General features: G+C 44.7%; 1 protein-coding gene across 1 annotated transcript in view; it reads right to left on the reverse strand.

The window, feature by feature from the left end:
• Positions 1-597: 597 nt before the first annotated feature.
• LOC139418224 (G protein-coupled receptor kinase 6-like) overlaps positions 598-26,183 on the reverse strand; it is a 49,952-nt gene continuing 24,366 nt past the window's right edge. Inside the window, exons 3-16 of the mRNA XM_071167513.1 lie at positions 24,816-24,928; positions 20,442-20,519; positions 20,113-20,213; positions 19,761-19,853; positions 15,149-15,212; positions 14,561-14,701; positions 11,292-11,482; positions 10,856-10,893; positions 9,859-9,948; positions 9,456-9,664; positions 8,961-9,098; positions 8,596-8,733; positions 7,041-7,175; positions 598-5,721 (exon numbers count right to left, since the gene is read on the reverse strand). Of these exons, the coding sequence (XP_071023614.1) occupies positions 5,671-5,721; positions 7,041-7,175; positions 8,596-8,733; positions 8,961-9,098; positions 9,456-9,664; positions 9,859-9,948; positions 10,856-10,893; positions 11,292-11,482; positions 14,561-14,701; positions 15,149-15,212; positions 19,761-19,853; positions 20,113-20,213; positions 20,442-20,519; positions 24,816-24,928 (1,580 nt within the window). The 3' untranslated portion in view covers positions 598-5,670. The remainder of the gene's footprint in view (positions 5,722-7,040; positions 7,176-8,595; positions 8,734-8,960; positions 9,099-9,455; positions 9,665-9,858; positions 9,949-10,855; positions 10,894-11,291; positions 11,483-14,560; positions 14,702-15,148; positions 15,213-19,760; positions 19,854-20,112; positions 20,214-20,441; positions 20,520-24,815; positions 24,929-26,183) is intronic.

Here is a 26,183-nt window from a genome sequence, read left to right on the forward strand (position 1 = left end):
TTGGTCCCATGTTTCATGTGCTGGAATAAAAGATCCCAGAAATTGTCCATATGCACAAAAAGCTGTCAAATTTTGTGCAGAAATGTGTTTACATCACTGTTAGTGAGCATTTCTCCTTTGCCAAGATAATCCATCCACATGACAGGTGGGGCATATCAAGAAGCTGATTAAACAGCATGATCATTATACAGGTGCACCTTGTGCTGGGGACAATAAAAGGCCACTCTACAATATGCTGTTTTGTCATACAACAGTGCCTCAGATGTCTTAAGCTTTGAGGAAGCATGCAATTGGCATGCTGACTGCAGGAATTTATGTCTGTAATAAAGCACTTATGTAGGGAAAAATGTATTCTGAATGGCTGGACCTGGTTCCCCAGTGGGTGGGCCTATGCACTCCCACTGGGGAGCCAGGTCCAGCCATGATTGCGCCCCTGCCCAGCCATGTGAAATCCATAGATTAGGGCCTAATGAATGTATTTGGATTGACTGATTTCCTTACATGAACTGTAACTGAGTAAAATCGTTGAAATTGTTGCATGTTGGATTAATATTTTTGTTTGTTTGCAAGATTGAATTACACAAGACACGCCAAAGCTAAACAAAACAAGTTTTATTGAAGTAAAATACTTTGTTACATGGAGGTCCAGTTTGACTGGCCATGACTAATGTACATTTTCACAGGCACCTACGGAGACGGGTTAGAGGCAGACAGTACGAGTTGATAGAACGGAAAGAGAGAGAGAACAAAAGAGCTCAAACAAACATCACATCAGAGTGATACATAGCATGTACATGGCACATGTTCACGTCTTCCTCATTATTATCGTCAACGAGTCCACTTTCATCATTATCAACATATGATCTTGATCATCATCATTATCCTCTCGGTTGCTTCCATTTGGCATGTAAACACAGTAGGACAACAGAGACCTAGGTACTGGTCTCTAGTGACACACAGTACGACATTTGGTCTTGCAGAAGACAGTGTGGGAAGGCAATGGAGTCAGAGGAAGTTAACACGAATAAAGTCTCCAACCTTCCTGAGCTCAGGGAGGTATCACACATGCAACGTAACAAAAGTGGGGAAGTGGACTTAGATACAATAGATCAGACAAAGAATAATAAGGGCTTGATTTAATATGGTATTTAAAGGATATACAGTGGGGCAAAAAAGTATTTAGTCAGCCACCAATTGTGCAAGTTCTCCCACTTAAAAAGATGAGAGAGGCCTGTAATTTTCATCATAGGTACACTTCAACTATGACAGACAAAACGAGAAAAGAAATCCAGAAAATCACATTGTAGGATTTTTAATGAATTTATTTGCAAATTATGGTGGAAAATAAGTATTTGGTCACCTACAAACAAGCAAGATTTATTGCTCTCACAGACCTGTAACTTCTTCTTTAAGAGGCTCCTCTGTCCTCCACTCGTTACCTGTATTAATGGCACCTGTTTGAACTTGTTATCAGTATAAAAGACACCTGTCCAAAACCTCAAACAGTCACACTCCAAACTCCACTAGGGCCAAGACCAAAGAGCTGTCAAAGGACATCAGAAACAAATTGTAGACCTGCACCAGGCTGGGAAGACTGAATCTGCAATAGGTAAGCAGCTTGGTTTGAAGAAATCAACTGTCGGAGCAATTATTAGGAAATGGAAGACATACAAGACCACTGATAATCTCCCTCGATCTGGGGCTCCACGCAAGATCTCACCCTGTGGGGTCAAAATGATCACAAGAACGGTGAGCAAAAATCCCAGAACCACACGGGGGGACCTAGTGAATGACCTGCAGAGAGCTGGGACCAAAGTAACAAAGCCTATCATCAGTAACACACTACGCCGCCAGGGACTCAAATCCTGCAGTACCAGACGTGTCTCCCTGCTTAAGCCAGTACATGTCCATGCCCGTCTGAAGTTTGCTAGAGGGCATTTGGATGATCCAGAAAAAGATTGGGAGAATGTCATATGCTCAGATGAAACCAAAATATAACTCTTTGGTAAAAAATCAACTTGTCGTGTTTGGAGGACAAAGAATGCTGAGTTGCATCCAAAGAACACCATATCTACTGTGAAGCATGGGGGTGGAAACATCATGCATTGGGGCTGTTTTTCTGCAAAGGGACCAGGACGACTGTAAAGGAAAGAATGAATGGGGCCATGTATCGTGAGATTTTGAGTGAAAACCTCCTTCCATCAGCAAGGGTATTGAAGATGAAACGTGGCTGGGTCTTTCAGCATGACAATGACCCCAAACACACTGCCCGGTCAACGAAGGAGTGGCTTCGTAAGAAGCATTTCAAGGTCCTGGAGTGGCCTAGCCAGTCTCCAGATCTCAACCCCATAGAAAATCTTTGGAGGGAGTTGAAAGTCCGTGTTGCCCAGCAACAGCCCCAAAACATCACTGCTCTAGAGGAGATCTGCATGGAGGAATGGGCCAAAATACCAGCAACAGTGTGTGAAAACCTTGTGAAGACTTACAGAAAACGTTTGGCCTCTGTCATTGCCAACAAAGGGTATATAACAAAGTATTGAGATAAACTTTTGTTATTGACCAAATACTTATTTTCCACCATAATTTGCAAATAAATTCATTAAAAATCCTACAATGTGATTTTCTGATTTCTCATTTTGTCTGTCATAGTTGAAGTGTACCTATGGTGAAAATTACAGGCCTCTCATCTTTTTAAGTGGGAGAACTTGCACAATTGGTGGCTGACTAAATACTTTTTTGCCCCACTGTATGGACTTTCAGATACTTTTTTCCCCCTCCACCTCATTCTCAAACATGTTCTCCAAGGGAAGTGTAACACAAAGTGTGCCTCCAAGGTGTGAGGGCTTAGTGCAGTCTGAACATAGTTGGCAAAATGTCAAGCGTATGGCAACACACCAAAAACATTTACAGAACACAGAACACTGAAAGCAGTTTGGAAGCGAACACAGATAAAAACATTGAGCACATGATAAAAAAATAAATAACTGAAATAAAATGTAGAAGTATTGTACAGGTAGATAAAGATGGCAGGATAATGTTAGGAAGGAAGCACCTTACTAAAGACATGACCAGTTTTACTGCCTAGCATTAGCATAGCCTAGCATTTCAGTTCAGCACATGGTGCACCAAATAGCTTTTTACAGCTGCTGTAGCTCACCAGAAAGGCTTGTAGAATCACAGAAGGTGTGTAATAATAATAACAAACACACAGATAAATATTAAAAGCATAAGTAAATGTCCCTGAACCCTTTGAAGTCAAAGTAACACACGAACTGGACAAGGCCATGACTTGACTGTCTGGCACTAACAGACGTTAACGGCCATTTTCACTTCACAGATAGTCTTTTCACATAGGGAACAGCGCTATAGTATTTAACTGACATTCCAAACTTTGAACAAGCATATCTCCTGTCCCGTTTGAGCTTGAATTGTTGTTACTAATTGGCCCAAGGGGGTGCAGCATCATTAGTGGGGACAACATGTTTAACGTTGCCTTGTTTTGATTTACATTTGATTGAGTTGTGAAATGACATGATTTCAATGAGAAATCAACAAAAAAATTCACCATGTCAGAGATTAAAAGTTGGGTGAAAAAAAGTACAGAATTCCCTGACGTTGCTGACTTCTTGCAAATCCAATCAGTTTCCACGGTGATTCAACGTCATCACATAGATTTCTTTGTTGTTGTTGAATTCAGTTATTGCCCAGTGGGTCTATTCCATTTTATACAGAGTTAAAAATCAAGTATATGTTTGGTAAATTGAACTGTTCTCATACCCACTGTCAAAATCTGTTGCTTTGTGCTCTCCTGTTGGGCTTGGAATACTAACAGAGATTTAGACATCCTCCTGATGTTCCGAGAACGTTCCAAGAACTCCCTTGTACAGTAGCACGTTCACTCATCATGACCAGGACAGAGCCCAGTGCAGTGTTTCTCAAACTAGATCCTGGGGATCCCAAGGCATTCTCGTATGGGTTTTTGCCCTTCCACTACACAGCTGATTCAAATAATCAACGAATCATCAAGCTTTGATTATTTGAATCAGCTGTGTAATGCTAGGGCAAAAACCAAAACATGTAACCCCGCTGGTCCCAGGACAGAGTTTATGAAACACTGGTCTAGTGGTTATGGTAAAATATGGACACACACAAAACATCAGTGCATTGCAAGAAGAAAGTGTCAGAGGTGTGACATGGATGCAGACAGACAGAGAGGCCCTCCCTCCTCTCTCAATGTGCAAACCTGACTCAGGAGCACATTGTAAAGAAAAGTCATAATAATCTGACTAGAAGTCCTGCCTTAGTATCACAGTGGAGCTGTTGTTGTTGTGGTTTTAACTTGACACCGGTTAAAAAAAGTCATATTGCTAAATAAACAAAAGTAGCATAACTTTACACAGTACAGTACGGTATTGACTGGAATGTAGGCAAGTTTATCTGAGAATCACACACAATAAAACAACATTTCAATGAGAGATGGGGATGGTAAGAGAAGTTTTGGAAGTCTCTTTCACTTCCGTTGGGAGTGCCGAGGTTTCCATGGAGATGGCTTAACCTCTCCGTAACCTCTCCCTTCCCCTTTGATCCCTCTTCCTCAGTCTGATAGTCTCTGGTCAGGAGGGTTCAGCGGGGGATACCATAGTCTGTCAGGGAGCTCAGTCCTATTATAGTCCCACATCCACAAGGAGAATCCCACTGAGTGACATAATGCACAGACACACATCAGCATGGCAAAGGAACACATGAGGTACAACAGCGGCAGAGGAGACAGGAAAGAGAGAGAGAGAGAGGCAGCATGGTCTGAAGCACCTTGAATGGGAAGGACTTAATTATTCAAATATTTTGAGGATTAAAACAAACCAGTTTGGTCATAAGTGCACCGCTAAATTAAACTCAGGAGCTCTGTGACAAAAGTGTAGCAATCTAGAGGATGCCATGGTAGAGGAAACTCCAAGGCTATTCTCGGCTATCCACGTGTTACGAAAAGGTCCCTTTTGGCAATTGAATTACTGTACTATAACGCAGGGCGTTTTTAGAAAATTCCCTTCTCTAGCTCATAATGTGGTTGGGAACTAACATGCTTTTTACCTAAACCCAGATTCTTAGGAAGACACATTTAGGACTTTAGAGGTCACATATATGGTACACTTCTTTGCACTTGTGCACTTACATATGCATCATATCTATTTGGCTTACATCAAATGTCTCTAGATAGAACCCTAAAATGTACATATCACCTCATACTAAGAGTTCACCTCAGTCTTCAATTGCCTTTTAAGCCTACGCTTCACACAAATATCCTAATTTGATTGTCTAGAATTGCACGAAGTAAATATTAATAATATATATTTTGAATATAAAATTTAAATTGTTCGCAATCTGAGCCCAGTCGCCACTTTTTATAAGACAAAGACAAGAGGCCTGCGATATCGGCTGAGAACAACATCAACAAATGAGATGTGGGGGTGACAGTATGGTCACAGCTGTTGTTGCCATGCATGAAAATGTGGACGGATTCTGAATCATGATTACATTTAAATAACATGGACTTTATGGCTATATATTGAAAATATACATGCCAATATTTATATAGAACTATCTTAAAAATACAAATGTGCAAAATTTGTAAACAAATGAGATCCTCTGTGAGGCTGGGATGAGGGTGCTCAGTCACAGCCTGGTGGGCTCCTCATCACTGTCGCTGCAGTTTCCACAGCAGTCCTGACAGAGGGCGACAGAGAGCAGGCAATTATCAGGAGGCCCAAAGATAAGTTAATGAGGACAAGTATTGATAAGGAGACAGGAAACCATAATGTAAGCTTCAGGAGCATGATCTGACAATTCATCTCGATGGTTGTACAGTCGTCTCAAATAAAACTGTTACTCTGGACCCTGATCACTCTTGACGAACATATCAAGAATATTTCCATATTCCTAACATTGCAAAAATCTGAAACTTTTTGTCCAAAAATAATGCAGAAAAGCTAAGCCATGCTTCTGTCACTTATAGGTTAGACTACTGCAATGCTCTACTCTCCAGGCTACCTGGATAAAACACTAAATAAACTTCAGTTAGTGCTAAACACAGATACTAGAATCTTGACTAGAACCAAACATTAGCTCATAATACTCCAGTGCTAGCTTCTCTACACTGGCTTCCTGTTAAGGCAAGGGCTGATTTCAAGGTTTTACTGCTAACCTACAAAGCTTTACATGGACTGGCTCCTATCCATCTCTCCAATTTGGTCCTGCCGTACATACCTACACGTACGCTACGGTCACAAGACGCAGGCCTCATTATCCCTAGGATTTCTAAGTAAACAGCTGAAGGCAGGGTTTTCTCCTATAGAGCTCAATTGTTATGGAATTATCTGCCTATCCATGTGAGACCGAGACTCGTTCTCGACCTTTCAGTCTTTACTGAATACTCATCTATTCAGTAGGTCCTATGATTGAGTGTAATCTGTCCCAGGTGTGCAAAGGTGAACGGCAAGGCTCTGGAGTGACGAACCGCCCTGCTGTCTCTGCCTTGCCAGCTCCCCTCTCTCCACTGCGATTCTCTGCCTCTGACCTATTACGGGGGCTGCGTCACTGGTTTACGAGTGCTCTTCCATGCCATCCCTAGGAGGGGTGCATCACGTCGTGCCAGGCTTTTTCCTCTATACTCGACTTGAGTGGTTGAGTAACTGACGTGATCTTCCCGTCGGGTTTTGCGCCCCCTCGGGCTCGTGCAGTTGTGGAGATCTTCGTAGGCTATACTCAGCCTTGTCTCAGGGTAATAAGTTGGTGATCTGTTGATATCCCTCTATTGGTGTGGGGGCTGTGCTTTGGCAAAGTTGGCGGGGTTATATCCAGCCTGGTTGGCCTTGTCCGAAGGTATCTTCGGACAGGGACACAGTGACAGCCTCCAGTATCTATGCTGCAATAGTCTATGTCTTATCTGGTGTCCTGTGTGAATGTATGTACGCTCTTTCCCTCTTCTCTTCTGTGTGACACACACAATGCTGATGTTCTAGGTTTAATAAGGTTGATGATCTAACCTGTCTCCCAAAAAGCCTCTGTAGCAGCCCCTGTTTAGGAGCAGGCGAGGGCTGTCCTCTCCAGTCCAGGTCCGGGGGAACTGTCCCATCCGTCTGGAACACGTTGAGCTCCTGAAAGCACTCGGACTCAATCATCTGGAACCAGAAAAAACAATCTTATCACAACCTCAAACCCCAAATCCATAGTTTAACAGCTTCACTGATAAAGGGAAATGTCAAGGTAAATAACAGCTTCACTGATAAAGGGACATGTCAAGGTAAATAACAGCTTCACTGATAAAGGGACATGTCAGGGTAAATAACAGCTTCACTGATAAAGGGAAATGTCAAGGTAAATAACAGCTTCACTGATAAAGGGAAATGTCAAGGTAAATAACAGCTTCACTGATAAAGGGACATGTCAAGGTAAATAACAGCTTCACTGATAAAGGGACATGTCAAGGTAAATAACAGCTTCACTGATAAAGGGACATGTCAAGGTAAATTACAGCTTCACTGATAAAAGGACATGTCAGGGTAAATAACAGCTTCACTGATAAAGGGACATGTCAAGGTAAATAACAGCTTCACTGATAAAGGGACATGTCAAGGTAAATAACAGCTTCACTGATAAAGGGAAATGTCAAGGTAAATAACAGCTTCACTGATAAAGGGACATGTCAAGGTAAATAACAGCTTCACTGATAAAGGGACATGTCAAGGTAAATAACAGCTTCACTGATAAAGGGACATGTCAGGGTAAATAACAGCTTCACTGATAAAGGGACATGTCAATGTAAATAACAGCTTCACTGATAAAGGGACATGTCAAGGTAAATAACAGCTTCACTGATAAAGGGACATGTCAGGGTAAATAACAGCTTCACTGATAAAGGGACATGTCAAGGTAAATAACAGCTTCACTGATAAAGGGACATGTCAAGGTAAATAAAAGCTTCACTGATAAAGGGAAATGTCAAGGTAAATAACAGCTTCACTGATAAAGGGACATGTCAAGGTAAATAACAGCTTCACTGATAAAGGGACATGTCAAGGTAAATAACAGCTTCACTGATAAAGGGACATGTCAGGGTAAATAACAGCTTCACTGATAAAGGGACATGTCAGGGTAAATAACAGCAGCCTATTCCCTATACAGTGTACTACTTTTAACCAGAGCCCTGTGTCTTATTGGTGCCAAAGCAGCTGTTTTGATACAAATTACAAGTTACTTTTATAACCCACTGCTATCTCAATTGGCCCGGTGTCCGTCTGAACTGCTACAGACAGTAGCCTGCAGTATTCTCTAGACTACGACCCCATTAGCCTACAAAAACATATTTTCTGACCTCCTTAGTAAATATGGATCTTTGTGGCTTGACCTAGTGCCTCTATATTGGGCCATTCCTAAATATTGCTTGGTTGTATACCTGGGGGATACTGTCATATTGCATGAGACAAGTTACAATTAGCTGACTTGTCCAGGACGTTACGTGATGTGAAACAGGTTCATAGATGAAAAGATTGAGTACAGGGTGCTTCCTTTTGGTGCGTGTGTTATTGTGTGACCTCTGACCTCCATTTGCCAGGGGATGGACACGCTGCCTGTGGACACTTTACAGTAGAATGAGTCATCTTTGGGCTCCAACTCCACCCCCTTGACCGTGGAGAACTGCTCAATGTCCAGCACGTCCTTACAGTAAATGGCCTGGGGCTGGGGAAGCAAACAACAATGTATGTCTGCTGAACATCCTGTGTTGCATGCACTGTACATTTATGTAATCATGTGCTTGTGATCTGACAATGCCTTCTTAACTACTCTCGAGGGGATTAATAAGGACATATGGCATATAAACACATCCGTGCACATACACTATAACATCAACAAGTGGAGGCAGCTGATTCATCCTATACGAGAAGACTACCATGATGTTTCCTTACATCAGGGGTGAAGGGGGCCTTCAGCCTGCCAGCTTTCAGCCTCTTGAAGTTGATGGATCGGAAGATGGGGTGGGCCTTCACCTCCGTAGCCCCCTCCCCCTGGCAGCCCAGCCTCTCACTGGGCTCTTTAGCCAGCAGCTGGGCAGAGACATGAGAGAGTGACAGCAGTGTTACTAAGCAACAAAGTAAATATGTTACATTGTTATACTGTTGAATTATGCACTGGTCTGCTGTATGTGTTTGGAGTTAGTTTTAAGATCATGACAGACAACCTTCTTTGCTTATGATATTACAAGACATAGAAAACCTGAATAAAAGCGTCCTTCATGCATGTACGTCATGAATTAAAATCTGTTGAAAACATGACGCTGCCTTCACAAATAAATTATTACCCTAAAGATATATTTTGATATGCAAAGCAAATGCCTGTGCCAACCGACAACAAAGCATGATCCCATGTTGTTGACAATATGAGGAGGTACTGTAGTCGGGTACCATTTTGCAGAGGGACTTGGCGTCCTCTGAGAACTTGTCTGAGTACTCCTCCTCCACGTCTCTGACCAGCCTCTCCACGTCCTCACGTTTGATCTTCTTCTTGCGCTGCTGGAAGGGAGACTGGCCCTCGATCATCTCATACAGCAGACAGCCCAGCGCCCACCAGTCTGGGCTGAATGTGTAGCGCTCATTCTTCACCACCTCTGGAGCTGACACACACAGACACACACACACACACACATTAGGATGATCGGCCCACAGGCACGCATGCACGTGTATACACACGTCGACACACGTACACCCAAAGACATGATTACAGATAATGATCATTATACAGTACAGTAACAGTATTTGAAAAAAAGTGTTGAATATCTTTTGCTGAATGGTGTTGAATGGTGCTTACCCATGTACCCTACAGTGCCCACCCGACCCTTGATGGTCTCTTCCTCGGGAACGTGGACTGCCAAGCCCAGGTCTGATATCCGGATATGACCTAAAGGAACACGGCACAACACGCACTGTTACAGTACACCACCACCTAATGCTGAAACAGTTAACCTTATGTCATATCACATGCTATCCCCACAAAAGATGCATCTCAATCGAGATTTCCGAATATGACATGAAACAACATACATACAGTATCACAGACACATTACATAATACACCTCAACGCTGTGACACTTAACCTTATGTCATATGACATGCTATCCCCACAGATTATGCATATCAATGGATATGGCCAATCACGATGCAACAAAACAACACATACGGTCTTACATATAACACACCTCAACGCTGTGACATTCAACCATATGTCATATAACATGCTATCTCCAGTCTGGAGTCTGGACCACAGACTATCTATATCAGGGCATCCTGGAGTAAAGTAGATCTTATGAAAGCCATGTACCTTGGAAACCTTATGTTGTTTGCTAACGAGCACTACTCAGTGGCCGCAGGCTTCACTGACAACCTTGAAAGAAAGCTGGAACCCTCCGGTCTTGAGAGAGGTCTTTTGATAGACAATGTACTCCCTCTATTGGTGAATTACAGAACGACAGCCTCGGTTCACACATGCAGTAAGGCAGTAGTTAGTTACTGTACCAACTCTGGTTACAGAGAGCTATAGTGTGTGTAGGCTTTTGTTCCAGCCCATCACTAACACACCTGATATATTATTCAATTAATCATCAAGAACTTGATTAGTTTAATCAAGTGTTTTAAAGTAGTGCTCGGCTGGACCAATAGCATTGTTCCAGGACCATGGGGTGGTCTCCAGGACCATGGGGTGGTCTCCAGGACCATGGGGTGGTCTCCAGGACCAGGGATGGTCCATAAAACATTTATTTACTTGTATAGTGGGCATTCATATTATTTCCATCTCTATCTTTACTCACCATGGTCATCCAATAGTATGTTTTCAGGCTTCAGGTCCCTGGAAAAAGACAGCAATACCAGGAGTTATAAAACCAATAACTAACTTCTCTCTCTTCCATCAGCCTTGTGAGCAGCTGACAGACAGATTTACAAAACTTTGAAAGCTCTCTGCTCTTTGTCTTCCTTTGTCTCTCTTTCTCTCTCCCAACATCTTGCCATCTATCGTTCTCCCAATCTCACTCCCTCCTATCTATCTCTCTCTCCATCCACTCTTGTAAGCTGATAGTTGTGTAAACACTAAATATGCTCCATAAAGTACCCGCTGAACCATTCTATCAGAACAGCCTTGTGTGTGTGTGTGTGTGTGTGTGTGTGTGTGTGTGTGTGTGTGTGTGTATTTCTGTGTGTGTGTGCGTGTCTGTTCCTGTGTGTGAGTGCGCCTGTGTGTAGCCTCACCTGTAGACGATCCTCTCTCTGTGCAGGTCCTCCAGGCCACAGGCCAGCTCTGCAGAGTAGAACACAGCCCTCTTCTCCTCGAAGCCGGCCTCTCCCATGTGATAGATGTGGAACTTGAGGTCTCCCCCATTCATCAGAGTGAGCACTAGACACAGAGCGTCCTTTGTCTCATACGCGTATGCTAGACTCACCTTCAAGACACACAGACAACATGGCCGTATTCATTAGGCACCAAATAGATGAAAACAAAACAAAACTGACTAAAATGTGGAGGGATTACCTGAACTTGTTCAATAAGAAGTGTTTTTTTTTTGCATTTTGTTGCAAAACGTTTCTCTCATTCTGCTATGGTGTGCCCTAATGAATAGGACACTTGGCTAAGAGACCAGTTTGAAAATCATATTTCTACTACTTCTAATATTCACAATTAACAAAGCTATGAGGTAGGAGAAGGAGAGTAGCATTTGTGCCACTTTTGCCTAGCACATTGGACCATTTATTTTGGACAACTAAAATATGTTGAAATTATGTGTGGGGTCACTTGAAATGAAAACAAACCCAACTGAATCAAACCCTGATGTTATATTTTAGTTAATAGTGTTATTCTTATTATTATTATTATGATCTGAGTTATTAGACAGTAGTCTGGAAGAGCCATCTAGACTCAAATGGTCAACATTTTTAATGTTGCTGTCAAAAGCTGAGTTGGGTCAACAGTTTAGTTGCGGTCTACAGTTTAGTTGTGGTCGACAGTTGAATTCATTGAGGTCAGTCAACTTGACATCTATATAAGGAAAAATGAGTAAGTGGTGCATCATATTGGAATGTAGTTCAGTTGAATTACAATACAAAACATTAATAACACCTGCTCTTTCCAAGACAGACTGACCAGTTGAAGCCTGGGGAAAGCTATGATCCCTTATTGATGTCACTTGTTAAATCCACTTCAATCAGTGTAGATGAAGAGGAGGAGACATGTTAAAGAAAGATTTTTAAGCCTTGAGACAATTGAGACATGGATTGTGTGTGTGCCATCCAGAGGATGACTGGGCAAGGCAAAAGATTTTAAGTGCCTTTGAACAGGGTATGGTAGCAACTCAATATTAGGAAGGTGTTCTTAATGTTTTGTACACTCAATGTATATTACATACAGTACCAGTCAAAAGTTTGGACATACAGTAGGGCAAAAAATAATTTAGTCAGCCACCAATTGTGCAGGTTCTCCCACTTAAAAGATGAGAGAGGCCTGTAATTTTCATCATAGGTACACTTCAACTATGACAGGCAAAATGAGAGAAAAAAAATCCGGCAAAATCACATTGTAGGATTTGTAATGAATTTATTTGCAAATTATGGTGGAAAATAAGTATTTGGTCAATAACAAAAGTTTATCTCAATACTTTGTTATATACCCTTTGTTGGCAATGACAGAGGTCAAACGTTTTCTGTAAGTCTTCACAAGGTTTTCACACACTGTTGCTGGTATTTTGGCCCATTCCTCCATGCAGATCTCCTCTAGAGCAGTGATGTTTTGGGGCTGTTGCTGGGCAACACAGACTTTCAACTCCCTCCAAAGATTTTCTATGGGGTTGAGATCTGGAGACTGGCTAGGCCACTGCAGGACCTTGAAATATTCTTACGAAGCCACTCCTTCGTTGCCCGGGCGGTGTGTTTGGGATCATTGTCACCTGTTTGAACTTGTTATCAGTATAAAAGACACCTGTCCACAACCTCAAACAGTCACACTCCAAACTCCACTATGGCCAAGACCAAAGAGCTGTCAAAGGACACCAGAAACAAAATTGTAGACCTGCACCAGGCTGGGAAGACTGAATCTGCAATAGGTAAGCAGCTTGGTTTGAAGAAATCAACTGTGGGAGCAAGTTGGGTAAATTTTGGCCCATTCCTCCTGACAGAGCTGGTGTAACTGAATCAGGTTTGTAGACCTCCTTGCTCGCACACACTTTTTCAGTTCTGCCCACACATTTTCTATAGGATTGAGGTCAGGGCTTTGTGATGGCCACTCCAATACCTTGACTTTGTTGTCCTTAAGCCATTTTGCCACAATTTTGGAAGTATGCTTGGGGTCATTGTCCTTTGGAAGACCCATTTGCGACCAAGCTTTAACTTCCTGACTGATGTCTTGAGATGTTGATTCAATATATCCACATAATTGTCCTCCCTCACAATGCCATCTATTTTGTGAAGTGCACCAGTCCCTCCTGCAGCAAAGCACCCCCACAACATGATGTTGCCACCCCTGTGCTTCACGGTTGGGATGGTTCTTCGGCTTGCAAGCCTCCCCCTTTTTCCTCCAAACATAACAATGGTCATTATGGCCAAACAGTTCTATTTTTCTTTCATCAGACCAGAGGACATTTCTCCAAAAAGTACAATCTTTGTCCCCATGTGGAGTTGCAAACCGTAGTCTGGCTTTTTTTAATGGCGGTTTTGGAGCAGTGGCTTCTTCCTTGCGGAGGAGCCTTTCAGGTTAAGTCGATACAGGACTCGTTTTACTGTGGATATAGATACTTTTGTACCTGTTTCCTCCAGCATCTTCACATGGTCCTTTGGTGTTGTTCTGGGATTGATTTGCACGTTTCGTACCAAAGTATGTTTATCTCTATGAGACAGAATGCGTCTCCTTCCTGAGTGGTATGACGGCTGTGTCGTTCCATGGTGTTTATACTTGCGTACTATTGTTTGTACAGATGAACATGGTGCCTTCAGGCATTTGGAAATTGCTCCCAAGGATGAACCAGACTTGTGGAGGTCTACAATTTTTTTAATGTCTTGGCTGATTTCTTTTGATTTTCCCATGATGTCAAGCAAAGAGGCACTGAGTTTGAAGGTAGGCCTTGAAATACGTCCACAGGTACACCTCCAATTGACTCAAATTATGTCAATTAGCCTATCAGAAGCTTCTAAAGTCATGACATCATTTTCTGGAATTTTCCAAGCTGTTTAAAGGCACAGTTAACTTAGTGTATGTAAACTTCTGACACACTGGAATTGTGATACAGTGAATTATAAGCGAAATAATATGTCTATAAACAATTGTTGGAAAAATTACTTGTGTCATCCACAAAGTAGATGTCCTAACCGACTTGCCAAAACTATAGTTTGTTAACAAGAAATGTATGGAGTGGTTGAAAAACTAGTTTTAATGACTTCAACCTAAGTGTATGTAAACTTCCCACTTCAACTGTACATATATTATACATAATGTGACACATAGTAGGAGGTAAGTGGGTAGCTCATATACTTACTACAAACCTACTGTTGACTTTCTCTAGAATCTGCTTCTCATTCAAGGCCATGGACTCTCCTTTCCTCTTCTTGATCCTCTTCTTCTCCAACTTCTTACATGCGTACATCTTCCCTGTGGCACGCACCTGGCACGCACACACCTGACATGAAGAGTGGATGAAAGAGAGACAGAGAGAGAGAGGGAGAAGATAAATAGAGAAGGCAAGTTATCTGCATATTGTAGGTTTTTCATAGTTGAACACCACAATGTCTACTCTCTCCCAGTAAATACACTGTCATGGAGGCATGACCATGGCTCAGGCCATTTCACATGAGGAGAGCTCAAGAGGACACCAGTTAATGGCCCTTGTATCCCAAAAACACACAAAGACACAGTTGATAATTACGTTATGGGCCCATCAAATCACATCCACACTGAGGTCTTTGTTGGTCCTCGTTGATCATTTATAAATTCATCCCTTTGAGGGTCTGATGATGAAGATTATAAGACACCACTATCTTTATTTCTTATTATCCAGTTGTAAAATATAATTCTAAATGAAAGGAATCTTTAGTTAAGGAGACATAGACACAGAGGCAGACCTTACCTCACCGAAGCCTCCCTTCCCTAATACCCTGTACTGTCGGAATGTGTTCTTAGTGACTGGCTGCCTGTGAGAACACAGAAAAAGGGTCAACACAATACAAAACAACAACTTTATTGTCCCTTGTGGGAAAATGTGCTCAACTTTATCGACATACATTGACTGTACAGCAGCAATGCATCTGAACATACACATTTGACTTTGTAAGTCACTTTTACAAAAAAAAATAAAACCCTCTTGTCTTATCTTGTAAATGGACTTGAGTTCGGCCCAACACCAAAGACCAGATAGGACTACTTTCTTAAGGCTTTAACAAAGTGTTGGCTTATTTACTGTGAGTCAAAGTTGCATCCCAAATGGGACACTATTCCCTATATAGTGCACTTCGTTTGACTAGTGCCCTATGGGCCCTGGTCAAACGTTGTGCACTATAAAAAGGGAATAGGGTGCCATTTGGGATACACACCGTGATGAAAGAGTAAGGTTAAACTTATCTCTTTAGTCACACCAATGACTCTTATAGGAAGACCATTGCAGAAGCCTTGCCTCTGATAGTCTGGAGACTGGAGACGTGTTCTGTTTGCTAATGTATTAAATATAGAGACCAGGACTCATGTATTTACATAAATAAATCTGTTCCCCAAAATACTTATTTGCATCCCATGCATGATTGGCCTGCTGGGATAAAGGTCTTTAAATGACCCATATAGGACAAGCATGAGTATGGATATGAACAATACCAAAACTGGAATGTGCAATAATGACTGTATAAAATAAATAATTGAAATACTGAGCTATATTGTATGCTCAAAACAATTGGGATGTTATGATATTTTATAATAATACAAATTGCTCAGAAAAATAGATTTGGTTTAATTAGTAATATTTTTCTTTCTCAAAGGTAGGGTTAAAAATGATTGACACCCATAAAGATTCTTATCAATAAAGTAGTCAAAAGTTTAGTATTTGTTCCCATATTCCAAGCACGCAATAACTACATAAAGGTTGCGACTCTACAATCTTGCTGAATGCATTTGCAGTTTGTTTTGGTTGTGTCTCTGATTATTTTGTGCCCCATAGAAATGAATGGTAAATAATGTAGTGTCATTTTTGGAGTCACTTTTATTGTAAATAAGAATAGAATATGCTTCTCAACACTTTACATTAATGTGGACACTGCCATGATTACGGATATCATGATCAAAGATCATAGCCCCAAGACATACTAACCTCCCAGTTATTGGTAAGCATTGGCGTCAACATGGGCCAGCATCCCTATGGAACGCTTTTGACACCTTGTAGAGTCCATGCCCCAACAAATGTCTTAATGTTTTGTACACTAAGCCGAGTGACAAAAGACACGCAAATCAAATCAAACACGCAAATCAACAAATCAACAAATCAACACGCAAATCAAATCAAATGTTATTTGTCACATACCACGAATACAACAGGTGTATGTATACCTTACAGTGAAATGCTTACTTACAAGCCCTTAACCAACAATGTTGTTTTAAGAAAAATAAGTGTTAAGAAAGTATTTACAAAAATAAACAGAAGTAATTAAAAAAATTATAATAATAATAATTAAAGAGCAACAATAATGCTAATAATCCGTGCAGCCATTTGATTAGCCCTTCAGGAGTCTTATGGTTTGGGGTAGAAGCTGTTAAAGTGTTTTGGACCTAGACTTGGCGCTCCTGTACCGCTTGCCGTGCGGTAGCAGAGAGAACAGTCTATTACTAGGGTGGCTGGAGTCTTTGGCAATTTTTAGGGCCTTCCTCTGACACCGCCTGGTATAGAGGTCCTGGATGGCAGGAAGCTTGGCCCCAGTGATGTACTGGGCCGTACGCACTACCCTCTGTAGTGCCTTGCGGTCGGAGGCCGAGCAGTTGCCATATCAGGCGGTGATGCAAGCAGTCAGAATGCTCTCGATGATGCAGCTGAAGAACTGTTTGAGGATCTGAGGACCCATGCTAAATCGTTTCAGTCTCCCGAGGGGGAATAGGCATTGTCGTGCCCTCTTCACAACTGTCTTGGTGTGTGTGGACCATGATAATTAATTGGGGATGTGGAAACCAAGGACCTTGAAGCTCTCAACCTGCTCCACAACAGCCCCGTCGATGAGAATGGGGGCGTGCTCGGCCCTCCTTTTCCTGTAGTCCACAATCATCTCCTTTGTCTTGTTCACATTGAGGGAGAGGTTGTTATTCTGGCACCACATTGCCAGGTCTCTGACCTCCTCCCTTTAGGCTGGCTCATCGTTGCCGTGACCAGGCCTACCGCTGCTGTGTTGTCGGCAAACTTAATGATGGTGTTGGAGTCATGCTTGACCATGCAGTCATGGGTGAACAGGGAGTACAGGAGGGGACTGAGCACGAACCCCTGAGGGGCCCCCATGTTGAGGATCAGCGTGGCATATTTGTTGTTACCTACCCTTATCACCTGGAGACAGCCCGTCAGGAAGTCCAGGATCCAGTTGCAGAGGGAGGTGTTTAGTCCCAGGGTCCTTAGCTTAGCGATGAGCTTTGAGGGCACTATGATGTTTAACGCTGAGCTGTAGTCAATGAAAAACATTCTCACGTAGGTGTTCCTTTTGTCCAGGTGTGAAAGGGCAGTGTGGAGTGCAATACAGATTGCATCGTCTGTGGATCTGTTGGGGTGGTATGCAAATTGGAGCGGGTCTAGGGTTTCTGGGATAATGGTGTTGTGAGCCATGACCAGCCTTTGAAAGCACTTCATGGCTACAGACGTGAGTGCTACAGGTCAGGAGTCCTTTAGGCAGGCTACCTTAGTGTTCTTGGGCACAGGGACTATGGTGATCTGCTTGAAACATGCTGGTTTAACAGACTCGGTCAGGGACAGGTTGAAAATGTCAGTGAAGACACTTGCCAGTTGGTCACAGTCGTCTGGAACATGTTCCAGTCTGTGCTAGCAAAACAGTTCTGTAGCTTAGAATCTGCATCATCTGACCACTTCCGTATTGAGCGGAATCTACACACAATGACAAAGCGAAAACAGGTTTTCCGAAATGTTTACAAATGTATAAAAAACAAAAACAGAAATAGCTTATTTACATAAGTATTCAGACCCTTTGCTATGAGACTCGAAATTGAGCTCAGGTGCATCCTGTTTCCATTGATCATCCTTGAGATATTTCTAGAACTTGATTTGAGTCCACCTGTGGTAAATTCAATTGATTGGACATGATTTGCAAAGGCACACACCTGTTCATATAAGGTCCCACAGGTGACAGTGCATCTCAGAGCAAAAACCAAGCCATGAGATCGAAGGAATTGTCTGTAGAGCTCTGAGACATGATTTTGTCGAGGCACAGATCTGAGGAAGGGTAGCAAAACATTTCTGCAGCATTGAAGGTCCCCAAGACACAGTGGCCTCCATCATTCTGAAATGGAAGAAGTTTGGAACCACCAAGACTCTTCCTAGAGCTGGCCGCATGGGCAAACTGAGCAATCGGGGGAGAAGGGCCTTGGTCAGGGAGGTGACCAAGAAGCCCATGGTTACTCTGATAAAGCTATAGAGTTACTCTGTGGAGATGGGAGAGTCTTCCAGAATGATAACCATCTCTGCAACACTCCACCAATCAGGCCTTTATGGTAGAGCGGCAAGATGGAAGCCACTCCTCAGAAAGGCACATGACAGCCCGCTTGGAGTTTGCCAAAAGGCACCTAAAGTCTCTCAGACCATGAGAAACAGATTCTCTGGTCTGATGAAACCAAAATTGAACTCTTTGGTCTGAATGCCAAGCATCACATCTGGAGGAAACCTGGCACGGTGAAGCATGGTGGTGGAAGCATCATGCTGTGGGAATACTTTTCAGCGGCAGGGGCTGCGAGACTAGTCAGGATCGAGGGAAAGATGAATGGAGCAAAGTACAGAGAGATCCTTGATGAAAACCTGCTCCAGAGCGCTCAGGACCTCAGACTGGGGCGAAGGTCAACCTTCCAACAAGACAAGGACCCTAAGCACACAGCCAAGACAACGCAAGAGTGGCTTCGGGGTAAGTCTCTGAATGACCTTGAATGGCCCAGCCAGAGCTCGGACTTGCACCTGATCGAACATCTCTGGAGAGACCTGAAAATAGCTGTTCAGAAACGCTCCCCATCTAACCTGAAATAGCTTGAGAGGATCTGCAGAGAAGAATGGGAGAAACTCCCCAAATACAGGTGTGCCAAGCTTGTAGCGTCATACCCAAGAAGACTCAATGCTGTAATCACTGCCAAAGGTGCTTCAACAAAGTACTGAGTAAAGGGTCTGAATACTTATGTAAATGTGATATTTCTGTTTAAAAAATATATATAAATTAGAAAAACGTTCTACAAACTTGTTTTTGTTCTGTCATTTTGGGGTATTGTGTGTAGATTGATGAGGGGAAAAAACAATTTAGTCAATTTTAGAATAAGACAAACATAACAAAATGTGGAAAAAGTCAAGGGGTCTGACTACTTTCTGAAGGCACTGTATATGGAGGCGGTGTCAAGTAACAGTGACATTTAATCACTCGCGCTGTGTAGGGGTTTTCTCAGTCTTATAAGTCTGTCTGTCTGTCTGTCTGTCTGTCTGTCTGTCTGTCTGTCTGTCTGTCTGTCTGTACCTCTCCAGCCACTTCCACTGCAGGAATCGGTTATAGTACATGCTGTCGATATAGTCTGCGAAGGGAGCCACACTGAGGTAGTCATGGATCAGTCTAAAACAGAGGACAGAGACAGAAGGCAGTCAGAAAATAGACAGCCCACTGGACAACTGTTCAGAGGATGTTGCACAATGCAGTAGACAGTTTATAGGAAAACTCACTGAAAATGACCCTTTATTCTTAACTGACTTCCTTTGTTGAATAATGGTGAAATGATCTTAAAATATCTACCTTTTCTGATCTTGAATATGCTGAGTAAGTATTATATGTTAGTGTATTGTTACTGTGTTTCTGTGTTGAGAGACAGACTCACCTGGTGCACTCATTGAAGAGTTCTTTACAGGGCTCCTGCTCCAGCCTCTCTGTAAACTGACCCACCATGTCCTCCCCCAACTCAGGAATGTGATCCTCTGACTACAGGGCGATGGAACACAATACAACGTGAATTACGTATATATGACATCATAGGCCCAGATTAAGCCCACTCCTGGATTAAAAAGCATGCTTGATGGAGTATCTCAATTGAAAGTGATTTTTAGTCCAGGAATAGGTTTAGTCTGGTTCTGGGAAACAACACATCAACATTATTGAATATTTGACATGAAATCACTCATTGCCTGAGAATAGGTTATTCTACTGTACCTTTGGGCTGAAGTACTTGTCTAGGAGCTCCTGAGCACACTCCCTCCTCTTCTCATCTGGACTGACCTCATACTCTGCCTGGTGGGGGGAAGAAACAGTAACATACATTATTCAAACAGATGCACAAGCACACACCTGTACAGTGACATCTGCTCCAATAGGTCAGTTCTACCTTTTCCACTATAGCTAGTAGCCTACAATCACAGTACTTTCTGTACAACCTCTAATGGCACTAGAACCACGTTACTGTCACGTTCTGACCTCTATTTCCTTTGTTTTGCATTTATTTAGTATGGTCAGGGCGTGAGTTGGGTGGGCAGTCTATGTTTGTTTTTCTATGTTTTGGGGCAGTTCTATGTTTTCGGCCTAGTATGGTTCTCAATCAGAGGCAGGTGTCATTAGTTGTCTCTGATTGAGAATCATACTTAGGTAGCCTGGGTTTCACTGTGTGTTTGTGGGTGATTGTTCCTGTCTTTGTGTAGTGTTCACCAGATAGGGCTGTTTTGAGTTCTCACGTTTCTTGTTTTCGTTAGTTTGTTCATGTATAGTGTCTTCATTAAAATACAATGAACAACCACCACGCTGCGTTTTGGTCCGCCTCTACTTCACAACAAGAGAATCGTTACAGAATCACCCACCCAACTCGGACCGAGCAGCGTGTTAACAGGCAGCAGCGAAAGGAGGACGTTATGGACAGCAATGGCATGGAGTATACTACTTGGGAGGAGATCGACAGGTGGGCGGCCGACCCAGGGAGAGTGCCGGAGCCCGCCTGGGATTCGATGGAGCAGTGCGCGGAAGGTTATCAGAGAATGGAGTTGGCGAAGCAGGCACGGCGGCGCGGAAGGAAGCCCGAGAGGCAGCCCCAAAAATTTCTTGGGGGGGGGGGCTAACAGGGAGTATGGCTACGCCAGGTAGGAGACCTGGGCAGACTCCCTGTGCTTACCGGGGGGCTAGAGAGACCGGACAGGCACCGTGTTATGCAGTGGTGCGCACGGTGTCTCCAGTGCGGGTGCATAGCCCGGTGCGGTATATTCCAGCTCCGCGTGTCGGCCGGGCTAGATTGAGCGTCGAGCCTAATGCCATGAAGCCGGCTCTACGCAGCTGGTCCCCAGTGCGTCTCCTTGGGCCGGCTTACATGGCACCAGCCTTGCGCTCGGTGTCTCCGGTTTGCCTGCATAGCCCAGTGCGGGCTATTCCACCACGCCGCACTGGCAGGGCGACCGTGAGCATTCAACCAGGTAAGGTTGGGCAGGCTCGGTGCTCAAGAGCTCCAGTGCGCCTGCACGGTCCGGTCTTTCCAGTACCACCTCCACACCCCAGCCCTCCGGTAGCAGCTCCCCGCACAAGGCTTCCTGTGCGTGTCCTCGGCCCAGTACCACCAGTGCCAGCACCACGCATCAGGCCTACAGTGCGCCTCGCCTGTCCAGCACTACCAGAGCCTAACTCCTGTCCAGCGCTGCCGGAGCCTCCCGCCTGTCCGGCGCCTCTGCCGGAGCCTCCCGCCTGTCCGGCACCTCTGCCGGAGTCTCCCGCCTGTTCGGCGCTAGGAGAGCTACTCAGCCCAGCGTTGCCGGAGCTTCCCGTCTGCCCAGCGCCATCTGAGCTTCCCGTCTGCCCAGCGCCAGCGCCGCCCGTCTGCCCAACGCCGCCAGCGCCGCCCGTCTGCCCAACGCCGCCAGCGCCGCCCGTCTGCCCAACGCCGCCAGCGCCGCCCGTCTGCCCAACGCCGCCAGCGCCGCCCGTCTGCCCAACGCCGCCAGCGCCGCCCGTCTGCCCAGCGCCGCCAGCGCCGCCCGTCTGCCCAACGCCACCAGCGCCGCCCGTCTGCCCAGCGCCGCCAGTGCCGCCCGTCTGCCCAGCGCCGCCAGTGCCGTCCGTCTGCCCAGCGCCGCCAGTGCCGCCCGTCTGCCAGGAGCCGCCAATGCCGCCCGTCTGCCAGGAGCCGCCAGTGCCGCCCGTCAGCCAGGGGCCGCCAGTGCCGCCCGTCAGCCAGGGGCCGCCAGTGCCGCCCGTCAGCCAGGGGCCGCCAGTGCCGCCAGTCAGCCAGGGGCCGCCAGTCAGCCAGGGGCCGCCAGTGCCGCCCGTCAGCCAGGGGCCGCCAGTCAGCCAGGGGCCGCCAGTGCCGCCAGTCAACCAGGGGCCGCCAGTGCCGCCAGTCAGCCAGGGGCCGCCAGTCAGCCAGGGGCCGCCAGTGCCGCCAGTCAGCCAGGGGCCGCTAGAGCCCCTCCGCCCGGAGCAGCTGCCCCTCTGTCCCGAGCAGCTGTCCCTCTGTCCCGAGCAGCTGTCCCTCTGTCCCGAGCAGCTGTCCCTCTGTCCCGAGCAGCTGTCCCTCTGTCCCGAGCAGCTGTCCCTCTGTCCCGAGCAGCTGCTTCACCTCTGTCCCGAGCTGCCCCTCTGTCCCAAGCAGCCCCTCTGTCCAGTGGGGTCATTGAGAGGGGTGGGCATGGTGAGTAAGCCACGGAGGCGGACAATAAGGCGGACTAAGACAATGGCGAAGTGGGGTCCGCGTCCCGCGCCAGAGCCGCCACCGCGGACAGACGCCCACCCAGACCCTCCCCTATAGGTCAAGGTTTTGCGGCCGGAGTCCGCACCTTTGGGGGGGGGGGGGTACTGTCACGTTCTGACCTCTATTTCCTTTGTTTTGCATTTATTTAGTATGGTCAGGGCGTGAGTTGGGTGGGCAGTCTATGTTTGTTTTTCTATGTTTTGGGGCAGTTCTATGTTTTCGGCCTAGTATGGTTCTCAATCAGAGGCAGGTGTCATTAGTTGTCTCTGATTGAGAATCATACTTAGGTAGCCTGGGTTTCACTGTGTGTTTGTGGGTGATTGTTCCTGTCTTTGTGTAGTGTTCACCAGATAGGGCTGTTTTGAGTTCTCACGTTTCTTGTTTTCGTTAGTTTGTTCATGTATAGTGTCTTCATTAAAATACAATGAACAACCACCACGCTGCGTTTTGGTCCGCCTCTACTTCACAACAAGAGAATCGTTACAGTTACCAAATCACTGTAGTAGGCATGAAATAGAAAAAATATTTTTGAATCGAAAGAGGTATTATCAATAAGAACATTGTTTATTTCATCATAAAATGTTTTGGTTTCATGCCTACTGAACACGACCCAGCCCTAGTGTAAGTACCTCTAGTACACTACAGCACAGTTCTACAGAGTCACTCACCTGGGTCCCACTCCTAACCACCATTTTGATTCATAGTTCTCTCTGGGTTGTTGATTCCTAAATCCCGCCAAGTACAACAGCATCAGGCCCTTGTGTCATGTCATCCTCCACCCTCTATCCAGCAGCATGATTTACAGTATGCTAAGAGCCTCACTTTAAAGTGCTTCTGCTGGACTTGCAGCACAACTTGTCCATAATGGTTAGTGACAGTTCAGACGGTTCAAATCTAATTTGCTCTCTCTCATGTAGCCCAGGCTCTGTGAGAGGCAGGAAGGAGACTGTGCAGTAAAAGGACGTGCTCACTACTTATGAAGTTGGAGAAGACTGTCTGCTATCTCTTATTTCACAAAGTCAGCCATCTATTCATCATTCTACTTCCATTGACTATTTTCGCTGTGCTAGTAGCATCCTCCTATTAAGCCTTTTTATACTTGTAGGCTTTTGCATTTGTTAATAAACCAGAGAGGATCTAGCTACAACAACACTCCTCAGATCAACATACACGTGTGCCAGTTATAATGTGTTAGAGGGAAGGAGGTAAAGTGGATAGGTCATGACTGAGTGTGTGTGAATGTGTGCATGCAGGAATGAGTGTGGTGTATGTGTGCTCCAGAACAGTATATTAGAAGAATGCCACGGGGGTCAGCCAGGGTGCCCCCCCCCAGGGACTGGTGGGAAGAACACCACAAATGTGACCTAAACATTCTTCCACAAGAGCGTAGCGCGGGGCACATTCACTGAGAAAGAAGAGGAGGGGGAGGGGCAGCGGAGGGTGGTATAATGACTTTTCTCCCAGAAGTCACGAGTTCCTGTATTCCATTAGCTACTAACCTCCCCTCCGACCCTCCTACCCTTCCCTCCCCTTCCCTTCAACCCTTCACCTCCCCTCTGACCCTTCCCTCCTACCTTACCCTTCCCTCCTCACCTCTCCTACCCTTCCCTACTATCATACTACCCTTCCCTCCCTCCTCTCCTCTCCTCCCCTTCCCTCCTCTCCTACCCTTCCCTCCCTTACTATCCTCCTACCCATCCCTCCCCTACTATCCTTCTACCCTTCCCTTCCCTCCTACACTTCCCTCCCCTCCTACACTTTCCCCTAATACATCTAGATAAGCCAATTCAGAGTCCTTCTGAAGATGTGCATCTCGAGGAAAAACAAACACAAGAGTTTTAATCCTGCCTGTCTGTCTTTCTTACCACAGCGTCCAGAAATTTGACACAGCGTCTCAGCTCAGCCCGGGTTTCACAGAACTGCCGAAAGAGCGTGCGTCCGATTGGCTGCCGCTCACAAAGGCTGATGTAGTCTTTCTCTGTTGAAGGACACAAGACAAGACAGAGAGAGAGTCAATGAGGACCTCTCTCAGGGTAGAATGAAAACACTCAAGCACAAAAACACACATTAGAAGTTGGGCTGATGTATGCAAATATATACTGTGCATAATACACGTGCTCACGCCTACTCAAATGCATTTGTGCACTTAAACACGTTGTATACACACACACACACACACACACACACACAAACACACACACACACACACACACACACACACACACACACACACACACACACACACACACACACACACAGAGCATATTAGCAAATGTATGAGTAATGAATAAGGCCTAAACATACCCAACACACACAGAACAATCTCATCTTCAACTACTTAAACTAAACAGAAATGGTCCATCATCTCCTCACACGTGTAAACAGTAATATATAGAGGTATTCTACATGTATGCATGTATCCAAGTTATTAGGCCCCATTTCCTCTTTACCGTATGTGTGTGTGTGTGTCTGGTGAATGACAAATTGCCGGAGGGAAATGGCGATTTGCATCTGTGGCTCAGGTAGACACAAAGGATATCCAGGAGGCTGTATGATGGATCCAGGAGGACGTGTGCAGGTAGCCGTTATTGATAGCAACCGTGACTAAATACATTGAGAGCTACTCCAAGCTCGTCTCGGTAACCAGAGAGCAGCTGTAGACACATACCAGCACACGTGCACATGCACACCGCTATAGCTTGCTGTTCATAAAGATGACAGCAGAGAATGTTCCTTTTCCATTCTCTGAATATGGAAAAGGAGAACATCCTTTGGTATTTTTCAGAAGCATACACTGTTTTGGAAGTGTTAGGAAGTGTTTGGAAGTTACCTTACATGCTCTCAACTCAAACACAAAAGCTCTACTGTGCCTTAATGAAATTCATTCAAGTTTATTTATAACTTAATTCATTTAGTTTTGTTAGAAGTTAATTCTGTTATGAGATAATACTGTAGAGATGTCCAGTGATGCACCCTAAGGTTTAAATAATGTTGCAGACTAATTTAGCAACACACTTTTCTTATTTGGGTTGACAATGTCTTATTTGTCATCGATCAAATTACAGATTTGCCCTTTAATGTCACTACAAAAATAGAACTACCCATGTCTTTCCACTAAATCATTCTGATACATGTTCATCATCTGTCGGTTGTTGTGGTTCCGTTGTGTATCTATAGGGCCCTATGTGTTCTGTCAGTGTATGTAGTCTCTGATTGGGTTCTGCAATGGAACG

This window comes from Oncorhynchus clarkii, chromosome 10 (genome assembly GCF_045791955.1).
Source record: "Oncorhynchus clarkii lewisi isolate Uvic-CL-2024 chromosome 10, UVic_Ocla_1.0, whole genome shotgun sequence".
In the NCBI taxonomy this organism is placed as follows: Eukaryota; Metazoa; Chordata; class Actinopteri; order Salmoniformes; family Salmonidae; genus Oncorhynchus; species Oncorhynchus clarkii.